The 25,687-nt window shown below is 29.2% G+C and overlaps 1 protein-coding gene across 4 annotated transcripts in view; it reads right to left on the bottom strand.

The window, feature by feature from the left end:
* Window positions 1–383: 383 nt before the first annotated feature.
* The window catches only part of LOC142320418 (uncharacterized), a 117,297-nt gene continuing 91,993 nt past the window's right edge, over window positions 384–25,687 (bottom strand). Inside the window, exons 6-11 of one of the 4 annotated variants that reach the window (XM_075358134.1) lie at window positions 18,786–18,932; window positions 12,628–12,756; window positions 11,599–11,712; window positions 4,630–4,737; window positions 2,909–2,960; window positions 384–887 (exon numbers count right to left, since the gene is read on the bottom strand). In XM_075358134.1, the coding sequence (XP_075214249.1) occupies window positions 841–887; window positions 2,909–2,960; window positions 4,630–4,737; window positions 11,599–11,712; window positions 12,628–12,756; window positions 18,786–18,932 (597 nt within the window). In that variant the 3' untranslated portion in view covers window positions 384–840. Of the gene's footprint in view, window positions 2,961–4,629; window positions 4,738–7,959; window positions 8,094–11,598; window positions 11,713–12,627; window positions 12,757–18,785; window positions 18,933–25,687 lie in introns of all 4 variants that reach the window. The other 3 variants (XR_012755379.1, XM_075358132.1, XM_075358133.1) reach the window with 3 other exon arrangements.

Here is a 25,687-nt window from a genome sequence, read left to right as displayed (position 1 = left end):
AAATGCTGATACAAATTATCTTTAACACTTTCCGTAAACAAGAAAATAAAGCATTCTTTTATGTCATTACAATAATGACATATAAAAGAATAAGAAGTATAGGCACTGTATAAACACACACTTAAATAACTATTTGACCATTAAACATAGAAAAATGACATTTTTAAAAATGATACAACCTCAAAACTATCTATTTTTTTATATGAGGTCGCCACACTCAAATCCCAACGGTTGACACACTAAAAATATTAAATGAAAAGGATAAGATTACACATCATTTTTAAAACACATTGATCAAAAAACTTTTTTAAATACAAAAAGATAGTGATAAATCATATTTTATTTATTTAATGTGTTAAAAGATTCAAAACCACGATTCAAACTTAAAACCTGAATGTAGACACATATCTACCACTCCCACCATTTAGGTTGGACAAAGTGGGGAGCTTTAATTTAGTTTTATTCATTATAACTAATACAAGATAAACAATAAATTTTCATCTGATCACACTAAAATAAAAATCACAATTAGTTTTTACAAAAAAATGGTGTATGTTTTAAATAAAAATCAACCTATTTTCTGTGGAACACTATTTATTAAATTTAAAAAAATAAATAACATAGAAAGTAAACCTGTAAATTAATTGACAATACTAATATTTAACTGAACGTTAAAGTTTTCACAGACAGATTATAAAATCAAATTACATCATTCTGAAATCTTTTACACTTCAAAAACATTTTGATAAATTTTCTAATATCAATCATATTTGCGTTGTTAAAGTTAACTTATAGTAGAGATGCAGATAGAATTTCAGAGTGAATGACCTGGCATCAAGTCTATTGTTTAGGTTTGCAGCTCCTATCCGTTCTAAAATATTTTTCCACTGTAAACAGAATATGTTTGAGAATGTAATAAGAACTATTGTGATTTGAGACGTTTATTTTAAAATGTTATTTTTGTTTATTTTCAAGGTTATCAAACATTTTGAATCATGTTTGTTAATGTGAAAGAAAAAAGGAAAATTATTCACAACCGGGATATAACAATAAAATCAATTTTTAAAGTTGATATACAAAAGAAGCAGTCATTTTTTTACATATATATATATATTGGTAAAAGATTAAAAACTAATAAAGATTTTAAGGTCAACATTGATAACATATTTAAAACGTAATTTTAGTATTGTTTTTAATACTAAAAAATTCATAAAAGTGGTCTAGACCACCTTTATGAATTTGTCAGTACCACAAATTATCTGATTGGCATGGTTCTGAGCTGAACAATCTGCATAACATCATCTGCATATAAACTAGAGTAATATATAAATCTACTTTTTTTTCTCTGTAAGTAGTTTTATAGCAAAGGCTGGCCTCTGTGGTGAGAGTTCTAGTGTCTAGGGTTTTAATCAGGATGTCCTGGGTGGTAAAAAATAAGAAAAATATAATGTTAAATTATAAAGATTAAATAAATTTTGTTGTACTTGTTTTATAAATTATGTACTCTTGAAAGAATGCTTTTCGTTTTTTCTCCTTAATCAAATTTCTTAACATAAGATTTTTAATGGTCGTAATGGTTCATATTATTGAGATTTGTTTTTAAAGTACAACTCTCATTAAAGATGTTTGACAAACATTACAAACAATTTTTCTCCTTGATTGCAAATTAATATACCTTTAAATTAGAAAGATGATTAAAAACTTTTTGGAAGAAGTTACAAACAATTTTTCTCTTTTGCATGAGATCTACTAATATGTGTCCTTAAACTGTTTTTACGATTAAATGACTTTTGACAAAAGTTACAAATAAAACTTTCTTCCTTAGTATGAGTATTTAAATGTACTTTTAAAGAATATCTTTGACTATAAGTCTTCTGACAAACATGACAAATATAATTGTTTTCCTTGGTATGAATATTTAAATGTAATTTTAAAGCAGATCTTCGATTAAAAGTCTTCTGACAAACAGTACAAACATAATTTTTTTCTTTATCATGAGTATCCATATGTGTCCGAAAACTGTTTTTATGATTAAATGACTTTTGACAAAAGTTACAAATATAATTTTTTTCCTTGGTATGAATATTTAAATGTAATTTTAAAGTATAACTTTCATTAAAAGTCTTCTGACAAAAGGTACAAACATAATTTTTCTCTCTTGTATGAGTATTAATATGAACCTTGTATCTGTTTTTATTATGAAATGACTTTTGACAAAAGTTACAAATATGATTTTTTTCCTTGGTATGAATATTTAAATGTAATTTTAAAGCAGAACTTTGATTAAAAATCTTCTGACAAAAGGTACAAACATAATTTTTCTCTTTTGTATGAATATTAATATGCGCGTCTAAAGTGTCTTTACGATTAAATGACTTTTGACAAAAGTTACAAATATAATTTTTTTCCTTGGTATGAGTATTTAAATGTGATCTTAAAGTAGATCTCCGATAAAAGGTTTTCTGGCAAAAAGTACAAACATAATTCTCTTTTGCATGAGTTCTACTAATATGTGTCCTTAAACTGTTTTTATGATTAAATGACTTTTGACAAAAATTACAAATATAATTTTTTTCCTTGGTATGAACATTTAAATGCAATTTTAAAGCAGAACTCCGATTAAAAGATTTCTGACAAAAGTTACAAATATAATTTTTCTCTTCATTATGCATAAGGTGGGTTTTTAAATCGTTATCATGAATAAGAGAGTTTTCACAAAAATTACTATTATTTTTTTTGTTTTTACAATGAAAGTTAATGTGTCTCTTTAAATAACATTTACATCGGAATCCTTCATCGCAATATTCACAAACCAAATTCTTTCCCTTCTGGAAAAATAACATGTTTTCACTACTTAAATTCTGCACTAAATTTTCTTCTGTCGTTATATCACCATATGCACACTTACATTCATTGGATATGTTGGTACTTCCCTTGATGTTTCCTTTATCGATAGTAACCTGTAAAATTAAAAATAACTAATAATTACAATCGCAAATGAAAGAGAAAAATCAAAAATCAATGTCCGATTATGACGGAATAAAAATGGCACCATCAGTCTGTTTTTTCATGGAGCCCACTGTTTGAAGGCAAACGTACCTCAACTGCTTAAAAACTTTGTTGTTCCTCAGATTCCTGCAGGATACAGTTTCCAACAAGATAGTGCTTCACACATTTTTATTGAGATGTTACCATGTTTTTGAACAAGGCTTCCCTGGATGTTGGATCAGATGAGAGGTCCAACTGCATATCCAACTAGATCTCCCACATATCATCAGTCTTTTGGACTTTTTTGTTTGGGATTTTATTACAAGTTGTAACAAAGAAAAGTTTGAGATTTGTACAATTTAAAACAAAAAATTGCTGTAGGCAATATATATATATATATATATATATATATATATATATATATATATATATATATATATATATATATATATATATATATATATATATATATATAATTAAGTAAAGAATAATTAAAACATTATTTTTTGATTAACTATTATTCATTTATGAATTAGTTTTTAATTATTTATTAAGTTTATCTGGTAATAGATTGTTTAGCATGTTACTAGCAAAGATAAGGTACCTTATTATTGGTTTTTTTATGTTTAACTTTTGTTTTAATGCTGTGATTACTGGTATGTTTTATCAATAATGGAGAAACCTAAAACCCATATTTTTAACAAGAATGGATGACTTCAGACCTAATGCTTTGGGTCAGTAACACTGTATCTCAACATAACATAAAAAAAAACACATTTTTAATCATAATATAAATACCAGTGAACCAATTTTTATTTTATTTGTACAAAATTACTTGTCATGCAAAGGGGCTTCCAATGAGACAACCTACATTGTCTCATTTAAAAAAAATAAGTTTTCAACTCCTAAAAATTTTGAGAATACTTAAGAGCAAAATTTTGTGTTTGTAATTTGAAAGATAATTTTCAAAGTTTTAATCTACAGATTATGATTATTCCAAATGGTTTAAGAAGTAATATCAATAACTTTATAGTTAGTTTGTTGGACTGGATTTTAATAAAGTACAACCTAAATGGTTTTAACACCTACTGAGCGAATGGGAGGGTGGATTTTAATTTTCTTTTCACCAAAATTCATTATTTTTTTCGGTTTGTCGATTAATGTAATTAATGTTACTATTGCCATTTAAGATTTTTGAATTGAAATAGGTATAGTGGAGAGGGCGAGTTCCACCCCTTTGAAAATAATTTTAAAAAGGTTCCCTCCGAGAATGGCAAACAGAAATATGATGGAACTGATAGCTATTGAATAATAATGTGGTAGCTTTTTACACAGACTTCTGTAAAACTAATTATACAAGCAAATTTCTACATAATGTACTTTTTGTACCATATTACTATATCTCTTTTTCTTTTATTGTACATACGTTCCAAATTTCTTCTTAATTTTACTAAAATACATTTACTTTTTAACTTTAATTTTTTTACTTAGTGTCTTACCCATTTAACATTAGAATGATATGTACAGTATATATGATAAACCTTTTTTAAATTATCCTTTTCAATCATCCAGATTTGGCCTAGCAAAGATTCATCTGGATAATTGGTGTTTCACTGTATGAAAAATCTAATATACCCTTACCACTTCATTATCAACTAAATTGGTCTCTTCAATTGCTAAAATATCTTTTTCGATGTCACCATTACTAATATCAAGTAGTTCCTCTTCCAGTTGTAGTAAATCTTCTTGCTGTAACAAAAAGCAAAACATAAATGCTTTTATCACAATTACAAAGTTCCATAAGCTTCAAAAACAACATAAATCTACTTTAAAATTAAATAATGAAATTGAATTCAGTGTGTCATAAATGATGTCGGTGAAGCGGCAAGATAAATGAGATGTCTTGTGTTAGACAACTAAACACAAATTAGAATGCATAGAAGTAGTAAGGAAAGGAAAGAAGGTAATGCTTCCAAACGTTGTCAATGATTATATATTTATGGACAGAGTTGATAGGATGGATCAAATGCTGAGCGCATTCCCACTCGAAAGAAAAGACAATAATGGTTGATATAAAAGCAGTTCTGCCAACTTTTAAATATCACTATGTTCAATGCTTTGTTTTACAAAAGAAAAGCGGTGGCAAGTACAATTCTCTTCAATTCATACAGCAAATTACTAAAATTCATCAATTCTTATAAACAAAAAAAATATTGTTAAAGACTGAGATGAATTAAAATTTAAATTTATTATCTTAGAAAAAGAATAAAAATAATTAAACATAATAATACTATAACAAATGACTGCCCATACTCATCATTAAGATTCAACATTCTAGATTTAGTAATGTGAAGAAGATACAAGAATATGAAGATGATGTAAATAAATAATATTTATATTGTTGTACACCTTTATGCTTAGTATATTGTCGCATGTTTCGTGGCTCGATCAGAATATTGAGAGGTGGACAATTTAGAATGTTTATATAATTACAACTTACTGGTTTAAAATGTCATAATTATAACCAGACAAATTAATAATAATAAGTGACAATAATAAAACAAATAGTGAACACAATTATTAATATAGTAATTACAACCACAATAATAATCAGGATAATAGTAGTAAATGATAATAGTACGTGTCAATAACAAATCCAAATAAATAATGTAATCAACAAAGAATAACAATCAAAATATTACACATCAAATAGTCATAAGTGTCAATAGTAAATACAGATTATATACATAGGACAGATTTCAAAAAATCATTCAGAATTTATTCCAGGTAGAAAAAACAAAACTAGAATCAACTCATTAACAAAAGAAACTGCTAGTTTTAACCCTTTTTAAACACTTTGTCTTATATTAACAAACGATCTTATAAATTTCACTTGCAAATACCCTTGCTATCTACCTAAAGTTTATCGCATTATTTCTTCCACTTATACACTTATAGTTTTACTATAACTCACCGATAGTATTTCTTGTTTACTGGAATTACTCGTGGCATCATCTTAGTCTTATCGAACTGGATTCAAGACTCTCCTTGGTGGACTGACGTCTTGCACTCCCATCTCGCAGACACACCTGTGACTCTCATTCGCTGGACTGGTTTGCAAAACTCCACCGAACTCACACAACTCGCAGCCTCTCCTTGCTGAACTGCCCTTGTGGGACTGACGTCGTAACACCTTGCAGACTGGTTCTAATAGAACTCTCTTTTAGCCGGTCTTACTGAGCTATTTATACTTCTAGCCTCTTTACCTACCAGACTGGACCCAACTCATAGTGTAAAAACTTTTGTTCGTTCAAGGCTTTTGTTCCCATGAATTCCAAACCTGGCCTCTTCTCACCATAAAACAGGTGTTCACTGCATGTTAACAGGCAGTATAACAAAGGATAATTGTTAAACGACCATACTTTACAAAAAGTTTCTCCTTTTTGTCCCTTTCTGGATTCCTGCAATTGTACTTAACATTACTTTTATAATCGGTAGCAATCCTTTACTCAGCCTCACTATACCGGTCTTGTTACAATATGGTATAAATTGGAGTAAAAAAATACTTTTATATCTGTTATGTTGTTAACACTATTTTGTAACAACTTAAATAATACAAAAACATGTTAAATAATCTTAGTATTAATGTTATGACTATAATTATAAATTTACCCTTAAGTTTGCCTTCCTTAGTTTTGATTAGCTCTGTTATAGGATTTTGTACAGACTGACAATGCAGCATCCCATGAAAGTCAAATTTTCATATTAGGTTTTTAGGGTTCTGTTATTATGTTTGGTGATTATTTTTTTGTTATTTGAGGTTATTTGGCACAGTGGTAAGTATGTTGGTGATTAATTGAATCCAGACTAGGCAACTTAAAAAAAAGCAATACATTATTTGAAAAATTTAAACACTATTGAAATAAATCTTTGGTTCAATAAGAAATTTTTTATTGATCTTTATTTTACTGGGTTTTTCAACTGACTTTTCTGCAATTCATTTAACAAAAACACATATGACACTTAAGCAGGATGACTGAATATGATAAACTCGCTAAGAAAATTTTCAACATCATCAAGCCAAGTAAATTAAAGTCCATTTGGATGAAAGAAACACAAGACAACCTGGAACGACTGCAAATCTCAGAAGAAGAAATCAAGCACAGAAGAAAATTTATGGATGAAATTAGAAATAGGAAAATTGAACAAGAGCAAAAACGACAAACAATAGAAAGAAGATGAACTGAGGAGAGGAAGAAGAAACATATAGTGAACAGATGAAGAGGTTTTAAAAAGAGAAGGAAGTAGAGCCATGATGGTTAAGTTCACATGCTCTCCTAAAAGGTAATAATCAGAAATAATACTACATATGAGTTTAGAAATGGATCGGATGTAATCCAAAATTTACAAACTAGATAATAATAATAGTAATGAAAAGATAATACACTGGGACACCAATTTTCCAGATGATAACTGGACTGCTTAAAATCCAGACAAAGAACTTAAAAAAAAACTAGTACATTATTTAAAAAAAATTAATTAGTATTCAAACAAATCCTTGCTTCAATACCACTTATTTTTATCAATATTTTTTATACTGGATTTTATACTGGAACTGCCTTTTTTGCTATTGTATACTTATATATACTTTTTTAGCAAAAATATATAACTGGCCTTTGTAGAATTAATTATAAAAGTAAATTTTTATACTTATTTTTTGTATCATATTACTATATATCTTTTTTCTTACGTTGAACATTGTATTTTCATTTTCAAATTTCTTCTTAAATATGTTTACTTTTTCCATTTAATTTTTTTTTGCTTATGTCTTACCCATTAAATATAAAATTATAAGTGCAGTTTATAAGATAAAACTTTTTAAAATTATTCTTTTCAATTATCCACATTTGGCTTTGCCAGGTCTATCTGGATAATTGGTGTTCCACTGTACGCAAAATCTTACACTCTTACCGCTTTATTTTCAACTTTTAAATTTTCTGATTTAACTAAGTCAGTCTCTTCAATTGCTAAAGGATCTTTGTCAATATCACATCACTGTTACTAACATCAAGCAGTTCCTCTTCCAGCTGCAGTAAATCTACTTGCTGTAACAAAAAGCAAAATATGAATGCTTGAAAGTAAATATGTTTATGACTGTATAATTTATGAAATAAAAATAAATCGCATCTTTAAATCGCTTAACACTTACATAAATAGTGCAGCCACAGTTACATTATTACTATTATTATTAGATGACTTTAAGATGCCGGGTTTTGCTACGTGTTATCAAAAAATACTGCTACTCACCTTACATATTCTTTAAAAATTGTAATCTTTTACAATCAAATAATTGTTAAAACTCTTGAGGTAAATTCTCATGATTTTGTTTTTTCTAATCTTACTCGCATTAATGTTAATATTGCTTATGCTGAAATTTTTTTATCAGGATAAATATCATTTACCTTAGAGATAACGTTATCTAAGATTTTGAATTCTAATTTTATACCTCATAAAATCTTACCAGAAATAAAAATATTAATTTTGTAACATTCACTAAATGAGAGTTTGATTGTAAATAATACTTATTCTTTTATATTAGTAACCTTGAAGTTTGTACATGGAACATGGAAACTGAATTTTATAGCATAAAAGAAATGCCATGCCTGAAAGGGATTAGATATTAACCACAGTTAAACAAATTTTTTTAAGGAATTGCAGTTATGTATTAACAATATTGTTGATTATCATGTACCAAAAATATTTATAAAAAAACTTAATTTTCAAAGTGGTTATCACAGCTGATAACTTATTATCACAATTATTAATAATAAAAACTTCCAAAGATTCAAAAACAATATAGATCTACTTATAATTAAGAATTATTTAAGAACAAAGTATATGTAATATTGTTAGTCACAAAGATTTATTTTTTAATTATACTGTTTCGTTGAGAAATCTTTATCCAACGATTCAAAATACAAATTACCCACCCCTTTGCTTGAGGATAAAAATGAAAAAAATTAGGCCTCAACGCCAAAGAAAATTGAAAAATTATAGAAGTACTTCAAAAGATTATTAAACTACCTTGAACTCGAGGAAAGATTTCGATTCCAAAATCCAGCAACATGAAAAAAAAACAACCACCCAGCTGGACAGATGATCGCCTTCACGATGATAGTCTACTTCACTACTCTAGCAAGCACTATGTTGTTTGTGTCTAGTAGGCCTGTTACCACCACACAACTCGCATGCTAATTGGCCGATATGATGTTATATTAGGTGATTTACCTAGTTCTGTTGGTTTCAGCTATTTTCCATAGATCCAGAAAATATTCAAGTTTGAGAATAGATGTAAAGCAATAATAATTATAAATAGCTACACAAGTACTTTATGACAAGTGAAGTCACCATTGTATATAGTTTATGAATTAGATGGTATGCGAACAATGAAGATATTGGGGGATTTTAATAGTTTAATTATAAAAATATTAGCATCTAATTTTACAAAAGCAGCAAAATATGTTTGTTCTGCATGAAAACATAAAGTTTTCATTAAAAACAGCTGTTGGGTTGTGTATGAGATTTCCACTCATATTTTTTATTTATATATTTACATTTACATTTATATAATCATGCAAGCAATCTGTAATTTTTTTTAAACAACTTTCAAATTAAAAGATTTTTGGAAGAACTTCAAATTAATTCACCTCAACAAAGCAGTACTTGTTGATAACACTTCCTATCTATATCAATACTGTTATACAAAGAGGAAGAGCACTTTTGTTTGTTAGGGATAAACAGAAAAACTACTCTATCAATCGCAACCATATTTTTACCCGTGTTTCTCAGCATATTGAGGTTTTTTGATATCTTTCTGATGTAGAAAAAAATATATGTATGTAGTAGTGGAGATTTGCCAGTTGAAGCATAAACTTTAATGAATTGAATAAATGAACTGTGAGTCTGTATCACTGTTTGAGCTGATGATGCGTATCAGTCAATTGAATAATATTACAATTCCCATTCTCATGGGAAACTAGACCAATCATTAACATCAACGGGTAACAATCAGGATGCCCCTAGGGCGTTGTTTTGGGAGGTGCAAATGGTGCTCTTGTAACATCTCTGCAAACAATTGTCAAATTTTCAAAATTCGAACAGGGTATTTTTTAGTAGGTTAAAAGCTAACTTTTGCATGAATCAGGTACACTCTCCAGATCATAATAATTTGGAAATGTATATATATATATAGTCTGTTTGTAAACGCATCATGCAAGAACCAAATGACCAATTATTTTCGAATTTGCAGGATAAACTCGTGTTATCCCAGAGAAGGTTTTAATCCTTCAACCGAGTCCGTAGCTCCCAGGGTGGGTGAAGTTGTGGATTAAAGATATTCATTAAGGAAAATATAGATTAATCCTTTTACTTCATTACTATATTTCTGCTACTATTGCAAAGAAATGTTATGAATTTTTTGTCATCAAAGGTATGAGTACTTTAGTTACCACAGTTTTTATTATTCTTTATTTTGTAATTTAGTTTCTTTTTCAGGTTTCTGTAAAGCCAGAATAATATAATTATTATTTATCAGTATTATTCTCACAACCATGAGGATAACATACAATGCGAAGGACTAGAAGGTGGAGCCCTCTGAGTGGATGGCAACCTAAGCAAACTTTGCGGTGTCCAGGGTGCCAGTCCAGGTAAATTGGGAATGGCTAGCGAAGCGACATCTGCAGCCATGGGGTAGGCTAAGATTCACCTGGGTTTATCTGAGCCCTGAAGGGTCTAGATTCTGGTTAGACAGCTTGGTATTTTATACGAGACCTAACATGTGCTTAATCCCTATTTAGGCAACCAAGTTAGAGAGGATCATGGGTTTTTTATACAGAAATTAAAAAAACCTTTAAATGAACATTTTTGAACATACATTTTTTATAACGTTATAATGCTGTACAAATATAAAACCCTCTACACTACCGTATTTTTAAAATTGCACTAACAATAACTGAAGGTGAAAGTTCACAAAAAAAGTGAAGTCATTGATAACATTTTGCATCAGATGACTGTCAGTATGATTACTTTAGCATTTCTGCAACCTGTCTGCAGGGTAATAACTTCAAATATCTTTTGTAATAATATGAAAATGTGTTAGTTTTCCTAATGTAAATACAGAATTAAATTTTATTTTATTTTTATTTCATTAATAAAATTATATGTCATGACTGTTTAATCTGTATCGGGTAAGGTTTAATTACTAACCTAATAAATATTCAAATATGACAAATGATTTCAATTAACAACCGATTACCCAGAGCTTATTAAAATGAGAACTCTATCAACAAGTTAAAATACACACATTTTAGACATCACTGAAGTTTAAAAACAACATTTTTGCCCTCACGCATTAACAATTTATCATTTACACACAACTTAATACGTCCGTATTAATTAAATAGAAATAAATAAAATTAAAAACAATCTTTTTAAAACAGAACTCACAGAAATGAAAAAAATACATTAATTAACAAGGAAATACAGTAATAAAATTAACAGGAGACAAATCAATCATATTTGTTACAATATCCAATAATAATAAATACTTACATGATCTGGATAAAATTCTACCTCTTCTTCTGTCTTCACAGTGTGTAAATAATTTATTTCAAGTTCATCGGTTTTCATGTTAAGATTAAGCTGCGGTAAAACTTTCTTAGATTCCTTTAAAAAGAAGATAAAGAAAAACCCTTATAAACTGTGAAAACAAACTAATATTTAATAAATATAACCTGTCAGAGAAAGGTTACTGTTTTTATTCTGATAATTATTATTGCCTCTGAACTTGCTTTGGCTTTGAGCGAATGAAATACGGACTTACGGGTAATGTAAGAAAATACAGGCATAGTATTCCAAAACATAAATTGCAAAAGAAATTAAACAACAATGAAATTCATGCAGAGTGTGATAAGGTGGAAAAAATGTTGTTGAAGCGGCAAGATAAACGAGATGTTTTAGGTTTGACAACTAAACACAAATTGGATTGTGTAGAAGTAGTATGGAAAGAAAGAAGGCAATGGATCCAGATGTTATCAAAGGTTATTATATTATGAAGGTTATGACCTGTATATATATATATTAGTCTCTTAAATAACTGCAATTTGTTCAACTAGTGTGAACAATAAAGCTACCCCACCATGGCTCAATGACATGAGGATATGTATGACATGTAAAAAAATGTGTAGTCTTGTACACTCAAATCTTTGTTTCAACAAGAATTCTTTTTTCTATCTTTATTTTAAGGGGTTTTTTTTACTGCCTTTTTGGCAATTCATATAGAAAAAACTATATATAGATAAACTATATATGCTATAGTATACTATATATATATAGGACTTTCCTTAAGTAATTACAAAAGCAAATTTCTACACATTGCATTTTTTGCACCACATTACTGTACCATATTAATTTTTTTTTACATTGTACATATGTTAAAAATTTATTTTTAATTTTACTATATATATATATATATATATATTAAATTTTTTAAATTATCTTTTCCAGTTATCCAGATCTGGCCTTGCAAAGGTTCATCTAGATAATTGGTGTTCCAATGTATGCAAAATCTAACACCCTTACCACTTCATTTTCAACTTTTACAGTTTTTGATTTAACTGAGTTTGTCTCTTCAATTGCTAAAGGATCTTTTGGAATATCACCATTAATCGTATCAACCGGTTCCTGTTTCAGTTGTACTAAATCTACTTGCTGCAACACAGAACAAAAAATGAATGCTACAAAGTAAATGTTTATGATTTTTTGTATAATTCATAAAATAAAAATAAACTATACCTCTAATTCACTCCCCCCTCCACACACACATGCACATTAACTATGTAGCCACAGTCAAATTATTATTATTATTATTTGGTGACTTTAATGGCCCAGGCTTTGTATGAGAAAACCTAGAAAATGTTTGTTAGGCCAAATTTAATCATCCAAATTCAAACGTTAAAAATGCACTCACCTTACAGATTTTTTCTACATATTGTAATCTTTTACAATCAAATAATTTTTTCAACTGTTGCAGTAATTCTATCGATTCGGTTTTTATAATCTTACAAACATTAGTGTTAATATTGTTTTTATGGTGAAATTTCTGTGACAAATATAATTTACCTTTAAAGATAATGTTACCTACGATTTTAAATTCTAATCTTATATCTAATGAATACATACCAGATTATAAAAATATAAATTATGTAAGATTCAACATTTAATGAATGATAGTTTGACCCTAAATATCTATTTATTTTTTGTTGTCACATAAGCTTAAAGCTTGTGTGTTGAATATGGAAATGGAATTTTATAGCGTATGAAACATGTCGTGCCTCACCGGAATTTTATATTGATCATGATATAAAAATCTTTGCTGAAGAGTTGCAGCTACGTATTACAGTGGTCACTATGAAAGATGGCGCTTGTGTTTAAACTATTGCATCTTAGTTTAAAAAAAAAAAATCACACAATAAAAATGAAGGTATCAGAAACTCCAATTATTTTTGCACTAACTGGATTCAGCCGATTTTAGTTAGTCATTCGTTTGAAAATTAGGGGCGTGAAAGGTGAATTTCTTGCAGTTTTTTTTGAAAACATGAACTTTAAATTGCTATAAAATCCAAACCAATAATAAAAAGCTTCTATTTTTAAAATTAGATTAAACAATTGTTTCTCAATAATTGTAATTAAGATTTAGCCAAAAACTACTACTATTTAAGCATACAGGTTGTTTTCAGGTAAAATCATCACATTTCGGTTAACATTAGGTGTAAAAAAAATAAATTTCCATTAATATCAGGCATTAATTTTGTAGAATTTTTATTTGTTGAGTTGGATTAATAAACATTCCTGTTTTATGGTGAGGATCATAATAATAGATTTAAAATTGTGGAAATTGGAAATATGTGAAGGGCTGAAGAAGCATTCTCAGTAGGCAGTACAGTCTCAATATTGATTACAGTATATTAATATTATGTCATTGTATATTAGTAAAAATCAATTGCAATGCCAGTCTTCAGTCTGATGGGTTCATTAAGCCCTTAGCTATGATATCTAATAAATCATACGAATATTTTATTTTGATATGTTCAGTTCGTGCTGGTTTCTTAGCAAGTTTATTTAACAGTATCGCCCTATGTCAAAGACAGTTTAGAATAGTAAGTTAAGCATTTTTTTATTGGGTAATAAGTTAAAGATTTTTTTGTAATTTCTCTGTAACTATCTTAAGTGTAATATGAATGAGATGGAGACACCTTTGTTTACTGGTCAACAAGGCTGTACAATTAAGAGTGGTTTGAAAAAAGCAATCTACAATAAATAAACATTTTTTCAAAAGCTATAAGACTTTGAATTCCGTAGTGCAATTTACTTTGATAAAGTTCATGAACCCATCACCGAAACATGAACATTAGATGAAGGTCACTACAAAGGATATGTAGGAGAGCTATTGTAATGACAGTTGCATTCAGTTTGAAATGCCAAGGAAAATAGGACACGGAATGCAAATCTGTTACTGGAATATTTCAACAGTCATGCATTGTGCACAATCTTATACCAGTACTACCCCTACCGTTCAGAATGAAACCCCTACCATTAAGAACTTCAAAGAGGAAGTACGGGAAAACTGGATGTAAATCTATCGTCTACGACCGTTCGCCGTATTGTGAAAAAAATTGGTTTTTGTTATTAAAAAAAAAAAAACTGAAGATGGTCAACATTTCTTGATGGAAAAACCAGATATTGCATTAAAAAGAATTGAATTTTAAATATATTTCACAAATTAAAAGTGTCATGTGATGATCAAATATATTTGATGATCATATATTTTACATAGATAAGACATGGCTTAATGAAAATCATTTTCATAAATGCATATGGAAAGATTCAAAGAAAATTACACATTAAAACTAAAATGCTCATCAGAAAGGCAGTCTAATAGTATGTCATGCAGGTTCAGCTAAAACAGGATTCTTAAACAACGTAAGGTTTACAGCAGTAAATTGAAAGCCTGTTCTTCAGATTATCATTCAGAAATGAATAGGGACAGTTTTAAAAATTGGTTTACAAATGAATTTTTAAATTATTTACAAGAAGGAAGTGTAATAAGAATGGAAACGCAACTTATCACCCGTTTGCGGTAAATAAAGTTACTACCAACAACTGGAGGAAAGCTGAAATCCAGTAGTGGTTTCCAGAAAAAATGGTTGCTTGCAACTGCTTTTACACTTTTTAAGTTTCATAGTTAAAATAAATGTATAATGTTAACTAATATGATTTTTTAATACCTTTATGTAATCTGTTGTTCTTTTTATACAGATGAGTCTTTGATAGAAATATTGCAAACAGTTGCAAAAATAAATGAAAATAACAACACCAACAGTATAATAATAATGCAAAAATTATACTTCATAATATTAACAAAGTATAAAGTATCTGATAAAACTGTGTGAAAGACAATATTAACCATGCCTGCATGTCGCTGGTCATAATAGCAACAAACAGGATACATGCTCAACTATTAGCTGCGACTGTACTTTTTGAATGATCTTTTCAAACCTTTCCAAACTCAATTAAAAGCTTAATATTAAATACTTTATTTTCAAAATATCGTCAACTTATTCAAATTGTTTCCATGATTACAATGATGTGTTTTCCCCCCAAAAAAATAATCATTGAAACTAAAGTTAGGTTGTCTCGTAAGAAACACTGTATGTTTAAATAATACTAGTTTTGGGCTAAATCTTAATTAAAATTATTAAGAAACTTTCAAACATAGAAAATTTATATTTTTAAAGTTTAGGAATCTTTATCTGATGATTCCAAAGATTTTTTTAAATTTGCTAATAATAATGACAACAATAGATCTATCTACCTTGTATGCTTTTTGAAATGAGTATGCTAATAAGGGCACTGGTATTGTACGTTTTTGCTAAAAAAAATTTGGGAGTGAATACTAGCAATGATTTTTCCTCAACTAAAATTACATTTAACTGCTGCAGTTAAACATTAACTGAGAATGATGTTGAAAGGGGCCATTTGATCTAATAATTCTTTGACAGGCCCAGAATATATTCATCCTCTTTTAGTGAAGAAATGCTCTGCCTTTTTTATACAGTTTTTAACTAAGCTCTTCAATCATTCTTGAAATGCTCTTCTTTTCCTAAGACAAGGCATACATTTAGGTTCTACAATTTTCATAGTATTTATATATGACATCAGTTTCATTACACACTACTCATATTTTTTTTTTTTTTTTTTTGCAGATATGAAATTGTTTAAGCCTATTATTATAAATCTAGCTGATATTCAATTACTTCGTTGACTTGAACTTTGTATAAAAATTAACTTATATATTATTTCTTCCAACTTAAAAAAAATTGATTTCATACTCAATTTAGAAGGTTTGCAAATGTTGATATAACTGTGTAACTGAATAATACAAAAGCTATCTTCTATTAAAGACTTAGGTGTAGGTTTTGATACAAAGTTATCCTTCAGTCAATACGAAGATTATACTGTAAGACACTAAAAATTGTTAATTTAATTAAGATTCTCTACAAATTTTAGAAATATCAACTCGGGAGAATTTTTTTGGTTATGCATTTTATATACTGTAGTACTAAATTATGGCTCTGTTGTCTAGTGACCTTTTGCCGACTTGCAATTAAAATTACTAGAAATACCACAGAGAATTTTTCTTAGATATGCAGCCTATAAAATCTGTGATTCTATGCACTTTACCGATCATTAACTTTATTAATATTTTTAATTTGTTAAAAATACCAAGAATTGAATCACCTATGACAAGGACAGATTAATATTTGCTAATAAAATTTTTAGTAGTTATTTTGACTATCCTAAATTATTTCAGTTTTGACTTACATATAATAATGACTAGACTGCTTAGGCATAATTTTCAATATTTTCTTGGTTCAATCAAATCTCATATATCATCTATTACTAGACTACCTTTACTGTGTAAAGTACACTTACAGTACAGTTAATACCTTATCAAGAGCTATTCTAACTTATGAATGATAATTTTGTTAAGTACTTATGTTTTTTTTTTTTAATATGATATTGTATTCATGGGTTTCATGCCTGTCTATTTCAATTAAATAAATAAGTACATTAAAATTTACCACACTTACCAAATATCAATCACCCAGCCTTTGCTTTAGGGTAAAAAGAGAAAATTAGGCCATAACAACAAAGACAACTGCAAATTTCCGGCAAGTACTTTGAAAAATTACTAAACTACCAAGAACCTGAGGTAATATTTCAATTCCAAAATCTAGCAACATGAACTGAAAAACCCAAAATACATAATTAAATGAAAATAGACAAAATCACCCAGAAATTAAATTATAAGGAAGCAGATGATAACTTAACTGCAGCAGAATTACAGGAAGAATCATGAAAAAAACAAGAGAAAACTGAAGAACTTGCTAGAAGAGATATAGAAAACTGAACAAAATCTCACAAGACTGGAAAAATGCATTAATACATAAACTACACAAATAAGAAGATGAAACGTAAGTAAACAACAACAAATGAATTTCCTTCTTACCTGTGACAAATAAAATCCTTTGAAATGCACTTCGAAATATAATTGAATTAATATAGACTTAACAACTGGGAGAATATGAAGAAGGATTCAGAAAAGTAAGATCATGTGTAGAGCAAATCTTGAACCTTTAAACAATAAGGGAAAAATTACAAGCCATAAAACTAAGTAATTGTCTTCGTAGATTCAAAAAGGTATACAACTCAATCTACAGAACTTCCTTATTCAAAGTTCCTAGAAGAATTTGGTGTGGATCCCAACGCAATTAACATTACTGAACAGACTCTTCCAATCACAAAGTTAGAACTAAAATTGGGAAAATAAGATGAAAAAAGTTGGAACACACCACTAAATAAAATTGAGTCTGAAACTGAAAGGAATTGTAATAACTGCTTAGCCTTTGCTGAAAATATTACAATTTTCTTACAGAACCTTGAAAAGGCAGCAGAACAAGTAAACCAACTAAAATAATTTGCAAGGGAAATAAGGTTAAAAATTTCTTTGAAAAATGCAGAATTCATGACCAACCAAGATTCTTCCGAGTCCCTAAAAACGAAATATGGAAAATCAATCAAGTTAACAAATTTAAATATATGGGAGAAATAATCCAAATTATTGATTTGGATAAAAAAGCCAATCAAACAAGAAAGAGAAAAATAAAATTAGCCTACCAACAAAGGATATTTTCAACAAGAACATCTCGGTGCCAAAATCAGACACTAAAATACAGTAATCAAACCGGAGGACCCTGTTTGCATCATCAGACGCATCTTCAGTTTGAAATCAGATAAAATAAATCAAATAGAAAAATACAGTAAAAACTTGAGAAAGATTCTAGAACCAAAGTAACAAAAACATTTACATATACAATGAAACCGAGAAAAGGTCAATTTCATCAGAAAAAAGAGGGCCAAATCTTTTTTCAGTCTCACAAAACAGATTTTCAACCACATTTAACGAAAAAAAGAATGGAAATATCAATACAGTTCAGTGGTTGTAAATGAAAATAAAAATATTTTTTCAATACAGAACAATGTTCAGAAAACCAGTAAAGATTTCACAGAAAGCTAGAAAAAAGAAGGGAAAAATAAAGAAAAGAATGAAGAACTGTTGGAAAACCAGGAAAGAAGATATGCAGAAGAGAAATAAAAAAGAAAAGAAAAGAGCTTACATGCTCATGCGATGTGTTAGTTTCAGTCACTGGTAACAGAAGCCATATCATTTGTACCGCATTATCCTGTTCAGTCACCAATTTAATATTTTTATTAAGAAGCACAGCTTCATTAGTAAAAGTATTATTTACAGGCACATTCATTATCTGTAAAGAAAAACAAAATTAAAATAAATAACCATAATAAAAATAGACCTTAATAAAAATACCTTTGACTCTTTTACACCTGTCATAAACAGCTCTCTTATAATTCCTTAATGATTTTTGTTTGTCTATGTTTTATGGTGGCTTAAGTGAGGTTATATTTGATGCTGATGCAAGCTTTCTCAATGAAAAACTTAAGAACACAAGAACAGACCAATGATATTAACAGATGATGCTATATACATGGCTCAAATTAATCTCTCTAAGAGGCCATGTGAAATGACCCTTGGCTCACTGATTCTTTGATTTGTGGTAATGTATGTGATTTTTATTCTTTAAATATATTTTTTAACAATTATTTTCTGCCACTGCTAAGTTTTCTATTTGTTTTCATTTAGCTCCAGATTCAGTTTGTGTGTTTTGTTTTTTATTAAACTAAATTTCTGTTTAATTTTAATAAATGTTATTTCACATTCATTTCGTCAGAAGTAAATTCTCTACAAACTAGAAAGTTGTAATTGTTTATTGGTAAATTAACAAATTTATATTCAAAGCCTAAAAAAGATATTTTATTCCTAACCTAATTCTAGTATTTTCCAGCACAACGTTTTCGTGTTTTGATTTATTTTTAAATGATTTATAGTAATAATGCTGATTTTTGCACAGATTCTCATGAAAACTCTCAATACAGATCAGAATTTGACAAACCAGTTGTAAATGACAAGACAAAAAATTAGAGGTTTGTAGAGCGATTCAGAGGAAAGTTATGATAGAATTATGAATGTCTGATTCTGTCAGTAATTCGGCTGGCGTAAGTAGCAGCAGCGATATTCGAATTTCTTTTATTCCAGATCAAACTGAGAGTGTACACTGTTTGAACCTACAATGCTCCAATGTTTACAACAATGAATTATACAGTGATAACAATGAAGGAGATAATGAATCTAAAATCTAACTTAATCTAATAAATTTGATATACGTGATATTTTATTCCAATGCCTTTGCACTATTACTTAATGATGATAAATAATAGCAAAGGTACAGATGCCAATCCCCAAGAAGTGTATTATGCACTTTTCATCGATCATGCATTTTCAATTTCTTAAGGTAATGAGACAAATCATTATGCATAACAAAAGATTGAATTTCAAAGGAGAACAAGAGCAATCGATAATTATAATAAAGCTCTAGATTGAAAAAATAGAATACACCTGATATAAATGAAACAGAAAGATTTGTGGAAAATTTTGTGAATGGGGTCTTGGTAAAATGCCGAGTATATAGTAAATCTGTTGTATTCTAACCGGGTTAGTAAGCTAACTTACTGAGATTCTAAGCCAACATTTTTGAGATTCTTCTGAGAATGTTCCATAATGGAAATGCACCATACAATGAAGAAACTGTACAAAGTTCAACAACTCATCGACTAGCTTCTCCCAAAGTTTCAAAATGCAATCAATCCTCCACGAAGAGATGTGAATCGATGAAAAATAATTCTTTTCAGGGGACAGCTTGTCTTTCATCAATACTCTCCCAAAAGAAAGACACCAGCACGGGGTGAAACTTCAAATTATGTCTTGTCTGTGGCTACACATGGAATCTCATGATATATGCTGGAAAAGAACCAATTTCCGGCAAAGGGGTTCCAGAAAAATATGTGTTGGAGCTTGCTGGACCATTACTTGAAGCTGGATTGTGAAAATTGGTATACAAGTGTATTGTTGGCTTCTCAGTTACATGATTTTTATACAAATCTTTTTGGTACATTAATGGCTAATCAAAAAGGAAAAAATCAACATAATTAACAGAAACCAAACTGAAAAAAGGTGAAGTAGTTACAGCCCAATATTCAGGTAAAAAAAAAATATATATATATATATATATATATTGAAATAGAAGAATAACGGAAATGTGTTGATGATTTCAACAAAACACAGAGACGAAATGGTAACAAAACAGAAGAGAGGGAAGGACATCATGAAACCCAAGGTGGTAACAGACTACAACTCTGCAAAAGAATTTATTGATTTATCTGACCAAATGAGCATATACCAGCCATCTACATTCAATAAAGTGGTATCAAAATCATTTTTGAAATACTGTTTGGAACTTCAATTGTCAATGGTTTTCATACAACCTTGTTATCAAACAACAAAAACTTCCAATGAAAATCCTAATATTTAGGGAAGAATTGATTTTACCTTTTTTTACAGACGTTTGACAATGATGCATAAACTGAAGTCAGTCAAGATGAATTTACAAAAGAGACTACAACAGTACATAGACTGATCAACATTGAAGGTAAGAAGTCAACAGCAAGACAGAGGTGCAGTGGTTGCTACAAAATGAGGAAGCTGACAGAAGACAGAGGAACCTCAGAAAAAACTACCAAAAGGGCAACGACAAAAAGTTATGTGTGTGATGCCTTCTTTTGTCTCGATTGCTTCAGCTGTTGACTGATTTTGTTTTCTTATAAAACTTTCAATAGAAACTTTGTTGTTCATGATTTTGAGTAAAAATGTTCTGTATTTAATTATTAGAACAAAATTGATAATGAAATAACAGAATGATGAACAGAATTGACAATGTTAAATGTAAATGATGTAATGTGTTTTCTGTAAATAGTTTTTTATAACACAGTATGATGTAAGTAATAACAGCAGTTAAGATATGTAAATAGGTACATATCTTAAAGAAACTCTTTAAGAGTTATAAATATAACTTTTTTTTATACAAGAATACTTTGTAAATAATATTGAAATTAATCATGTGGCCCTTCTAAGGCTTACACCGATCTCATGCCACAAACTGAAGAACATTGGGAGGCATCTGTGAGCCGCATGTGGCTCAAACCAGTATAAATGTGCATCTCTATTACACTTTTAATAAATATTACATTTAAATGACTTTTGAAAAAAGATAACGTCTCATTCCCCTGATGTCAGTTTTATGCATATGCCCGATGCTTAAGAGAGCACAACTAATAACTTCTGCCGTCAATGAAAGTTACATCGAATTTTAATAATTAAAAATAAAACAGCAAAATTATGCGGAAGCAACTTAGATGCGGTATAACTAATGTTATAAACGATTTAATCATATAAATTAAGATAAAAACCTTGTAACAGAATACAATAAAATATTAGCAGACAGGTCAGTTTCAACCGATTACAATTTGTTAAAAAATGAGCGTGATTTTAGCATAAATGTATTTTTTAACATGTCCACACTAATAAAGGTTCAAAATCTTTTACCAAAAATGGGGTAAATACTAAATGATAATTAATCAGATTTAACAGAATTCAAAAAAATGAACAACACAAGCTTGTTTAGATATGAGTATCAATAAACATATTTATGGAACCTTTATTTATAATATTATTATCATGTTTGTGAAACAGATTCATTATATTGGTGTGTACATCTTTGTTTATTCATATCTTGGTTCGACATTATGACCTTACCTTACATTATTACCTTGCTTATCACCATGTCATAAATTTTAAATCATGTATACATAATTTTATAAAAATGTTTAATTTAATAAATAAATAATTAAACTTTAATTAAGGCCACGTGACCCTAAGTCTCTTAGCATTCATCAGGAAATGGTAGCACTCACTTTAGTGATAACATATTTATTCAATTCATCTTCATTTCTAACAACAAATTTTATGTTACATATTAAAAGTTAATAACCATGAAGAACTAATTATAAAGGGGTATTAATATTTATGTACAATGTTCATACGTTTTATAAACATCACTTTCAAATATTACTTTTAATTCTAATTTTTGTGAGATTCTATTTATTTTCCGAGGCTTTTTAATAGAATCGATAATTTGCGATATTATTTAGTAGACATGTATTAGTTAGTTATGATGTTTTTATTCTGTCTGTGTTTTTTGTTATTTTGTTGAGTGTTCAAATAGTTTTTTGTAACCAATCTCAGTTTATTTTAGTGAGTTTTACTGGACATAGTAAGTAGTGGGCAGTTTTTGGTTATTAACAAATTAGATATGGAGAATAGACCACGTGGGTTTTCTAATATACCATTGGAAAGATAAGTATTTCCAACACTTAAATTTAAATATAATTATCAACCGATTTGGTCTAGTTGGCAATCTGTGGAATATTTGTTGAAGTTGGAAAAAAACAAAATTAAAAACCTTATAAGGCATATTATTGTGCAGACATGTTTAAGCAAAGATAATTTTTTCAAGTTGTTAATGCAACCTTTGTAAGGCCTGAGACAGGAAGTGCTTATTATCAGAAGATACTTGTTAATGTAACATAGCAAATGTAGAGACCAAGAAAAGAATTATTCTTTTTCTAGACAGAAATTTTTTTAGGGAAGCTAGTTGCATCACTGCCCACGAAGTAAGGTTGAAACTAAAACAAAATCTGACATTCCACTAGCCAAATATGATGAACTTCAAATGCAATGACATTCTTAGGCAAAACAATACATCATAATGACATGTGCAGAGCTTTTACAAATATAGCCTTAAGAATTTTACCCCATCTATATCACATGGCATGACTTGCCAAAAGACATGGTCTAAAATTGCAGGAACGACTTTTAAACTATGAATTGAGGTTAAAATGAACGATACATCTTTAACTCAAGGTCGATTCTCAACCCAAGAAGTGTGCTTCAAGATCTAATTCTACAAAGGAAGTCATGCTAATGCTAATCACAATGGTACGAAATGTTTTTCTTGTGGAAAATTAGGCAATCTCTAAAAACTGTTAAGCGAGACCTATCTGTTGTAAGTGCAAGTTAAAGGATCATAAATCAAGTGAATGGCCATCTAATAGCACTGTGATACAGTTGTATCAGGCTTGGAAAAATTATAATGTAAGTGTTAACACTCTATGACAGTATCTTATACGCCACAACAATCTGCAGTAGCTGAAAGAGAAAACAGAATCATTTGTGATTCCCGCGCTTCCTTCCTCTTACCGGCCACAGGTTATGATACACGGAATGGCCACTGCTGTGTTGTGTACTGGAGCACATGCTCCAGCACCACAATAGTATAGGAGGGAGTGGGCTCTCTTCAAGCTAATACGGCTTTTGCAGGGGAACGTCTGCTCTCAATACTGTTGTGCTAGCGGTGGCTAGGAGAATTATGAGAGGCAGTCGGCGGGGTATTTGTGCTCTCATTACCCTAGACATGAGAAATGCATTTAACTGTATTTCTCACGTTGCCATAATGCAGGCACTGAAAAATTTATAGATGGACCAGTCAGTACATGCAAAGATAATTCTACAAAAAAAAAAATGGGTTTAGTGACTGCAAATCTTAATCTTTCCAACTGAACTTGGTTGGGAACCTGGAACCTCTCCTCTAATATCCAACGGTGAACATGATAGGGAAATTGTTGGAAGCTTAAATTATTTAGCATCAGGCAAAACAACAGACTTAAGCTTTGCCTTCAATATTGCAACTGGAGCAAAGATTCAACCAATAAAGGCCCATTTTAATTTGGTAAAAAGAAATTTCAGATATTTCTAATCTATTCCTGAAAATGGCATTACATATAATAAAAAAAGCCAGTGGGCAAATTGAGATGTACAGTGATGCCAATTATGTTGGTGACAATCATTTGAAGGAAGACTGGCGAAACTCTCCTTAAATCCAATGGTAGATCAGTTGTGTGGAAAAGTAAATTGCAGAAATTTATATCATTCTCTTCTACGAAAGCTGCATATATTTGTACAATAGAGGCAACCAAATAGTTGGTTTGGCTTGACATCTAAAAGAAAGTTGTTACACTTAATGTCAATCCAAAGCAAACTCTCTTAATAGATAATCAGATTGCCATTAAACTTAAAAATAAAGCGATGTTCTACAATAAAGAAAACTAGATGCCATTATGTGAGAAAGATGGAGAAAGAAGGAAGCATTCAATCTGAAAAACAGGCAACCGATATATTTACGAAAGGACTCATCTGCTTAAAGGTATGAAAACAGTCATGCGTATGAAAATTCAATGTTAATTATCGATTTCTGAGAGCCTAAAGTTAAGGATCATTAATACTTTCGTACAATAATCGTGTTTTATTTGTTTCATAAATTACTTATAATTTTTGTTTTTGTGAAATGTTAATTTCTGAGACTTTTTGATAGAATCGACAGTTTTGCGAAATTATTATGCAGGTGTATGTAATTAATTGTGAAGATGGTTTTCACGGTTGGTTCAGGGACACAATAGTTCTTTGCAACCTACCTCAGTTTATTTTAGCGAGTTCTACTTGACAAACTAAAAACCATTGACGTTTGCTAGGAGTTATCATGAAACAGATCTGTTTTCCATTAATTGTAATATAATGGAAAGCTTAAACAGTCTATTACAAAACTGGTCAACTATCAACTGTTTTTTTTTTTTTTATTTATTAGTATCGGGGAATAACGGATAAGAAAGTAAGTATTATAATTTCCAATAAATAGAAAGAAAATTACGGCACTTTTGCAGTTTGTTCCACCCCTTACGTTTCAGTCATTACTGTTAATATTTTGAGTATTTAAGTAGTAAATTCAGTAATTATTGCAATTATTTACTACTTAAATAATCAAAACTAATTACCTGATATAACAATTTTTTATTTTATAAATATAATTTAACGAAACTTAACATATGCTCGCTAACCTTCATTTACACCATGTCAGTAATGGCGTATACGTTAAAAACCACTAGGGTGGAACAAACTTCGTGTGCCAAAATAACTAATAATGATAATAATATGCCC

Source organism: Lycorma delicatula, chromosome 2 (genome assembly GCF_047948215.1).
Source record: "Lycorma delicatula isolate Av1 chromosome 2, ASM4794821v1, whole genome shotgun sequence".
Classification (NCBI taxonomy): domain Eukaryota; kingdom Metazoa; phylum Arthropoda; class Insecta; order Hemiptera; family Fulgoridae; genus Lycorma; species Lycorma delicatula.
The sequence above is the reverse complement of the archived record's forward strand: the minus strand, read 5'-3'. Positions and strand labels throughout refer to the sequence as shown.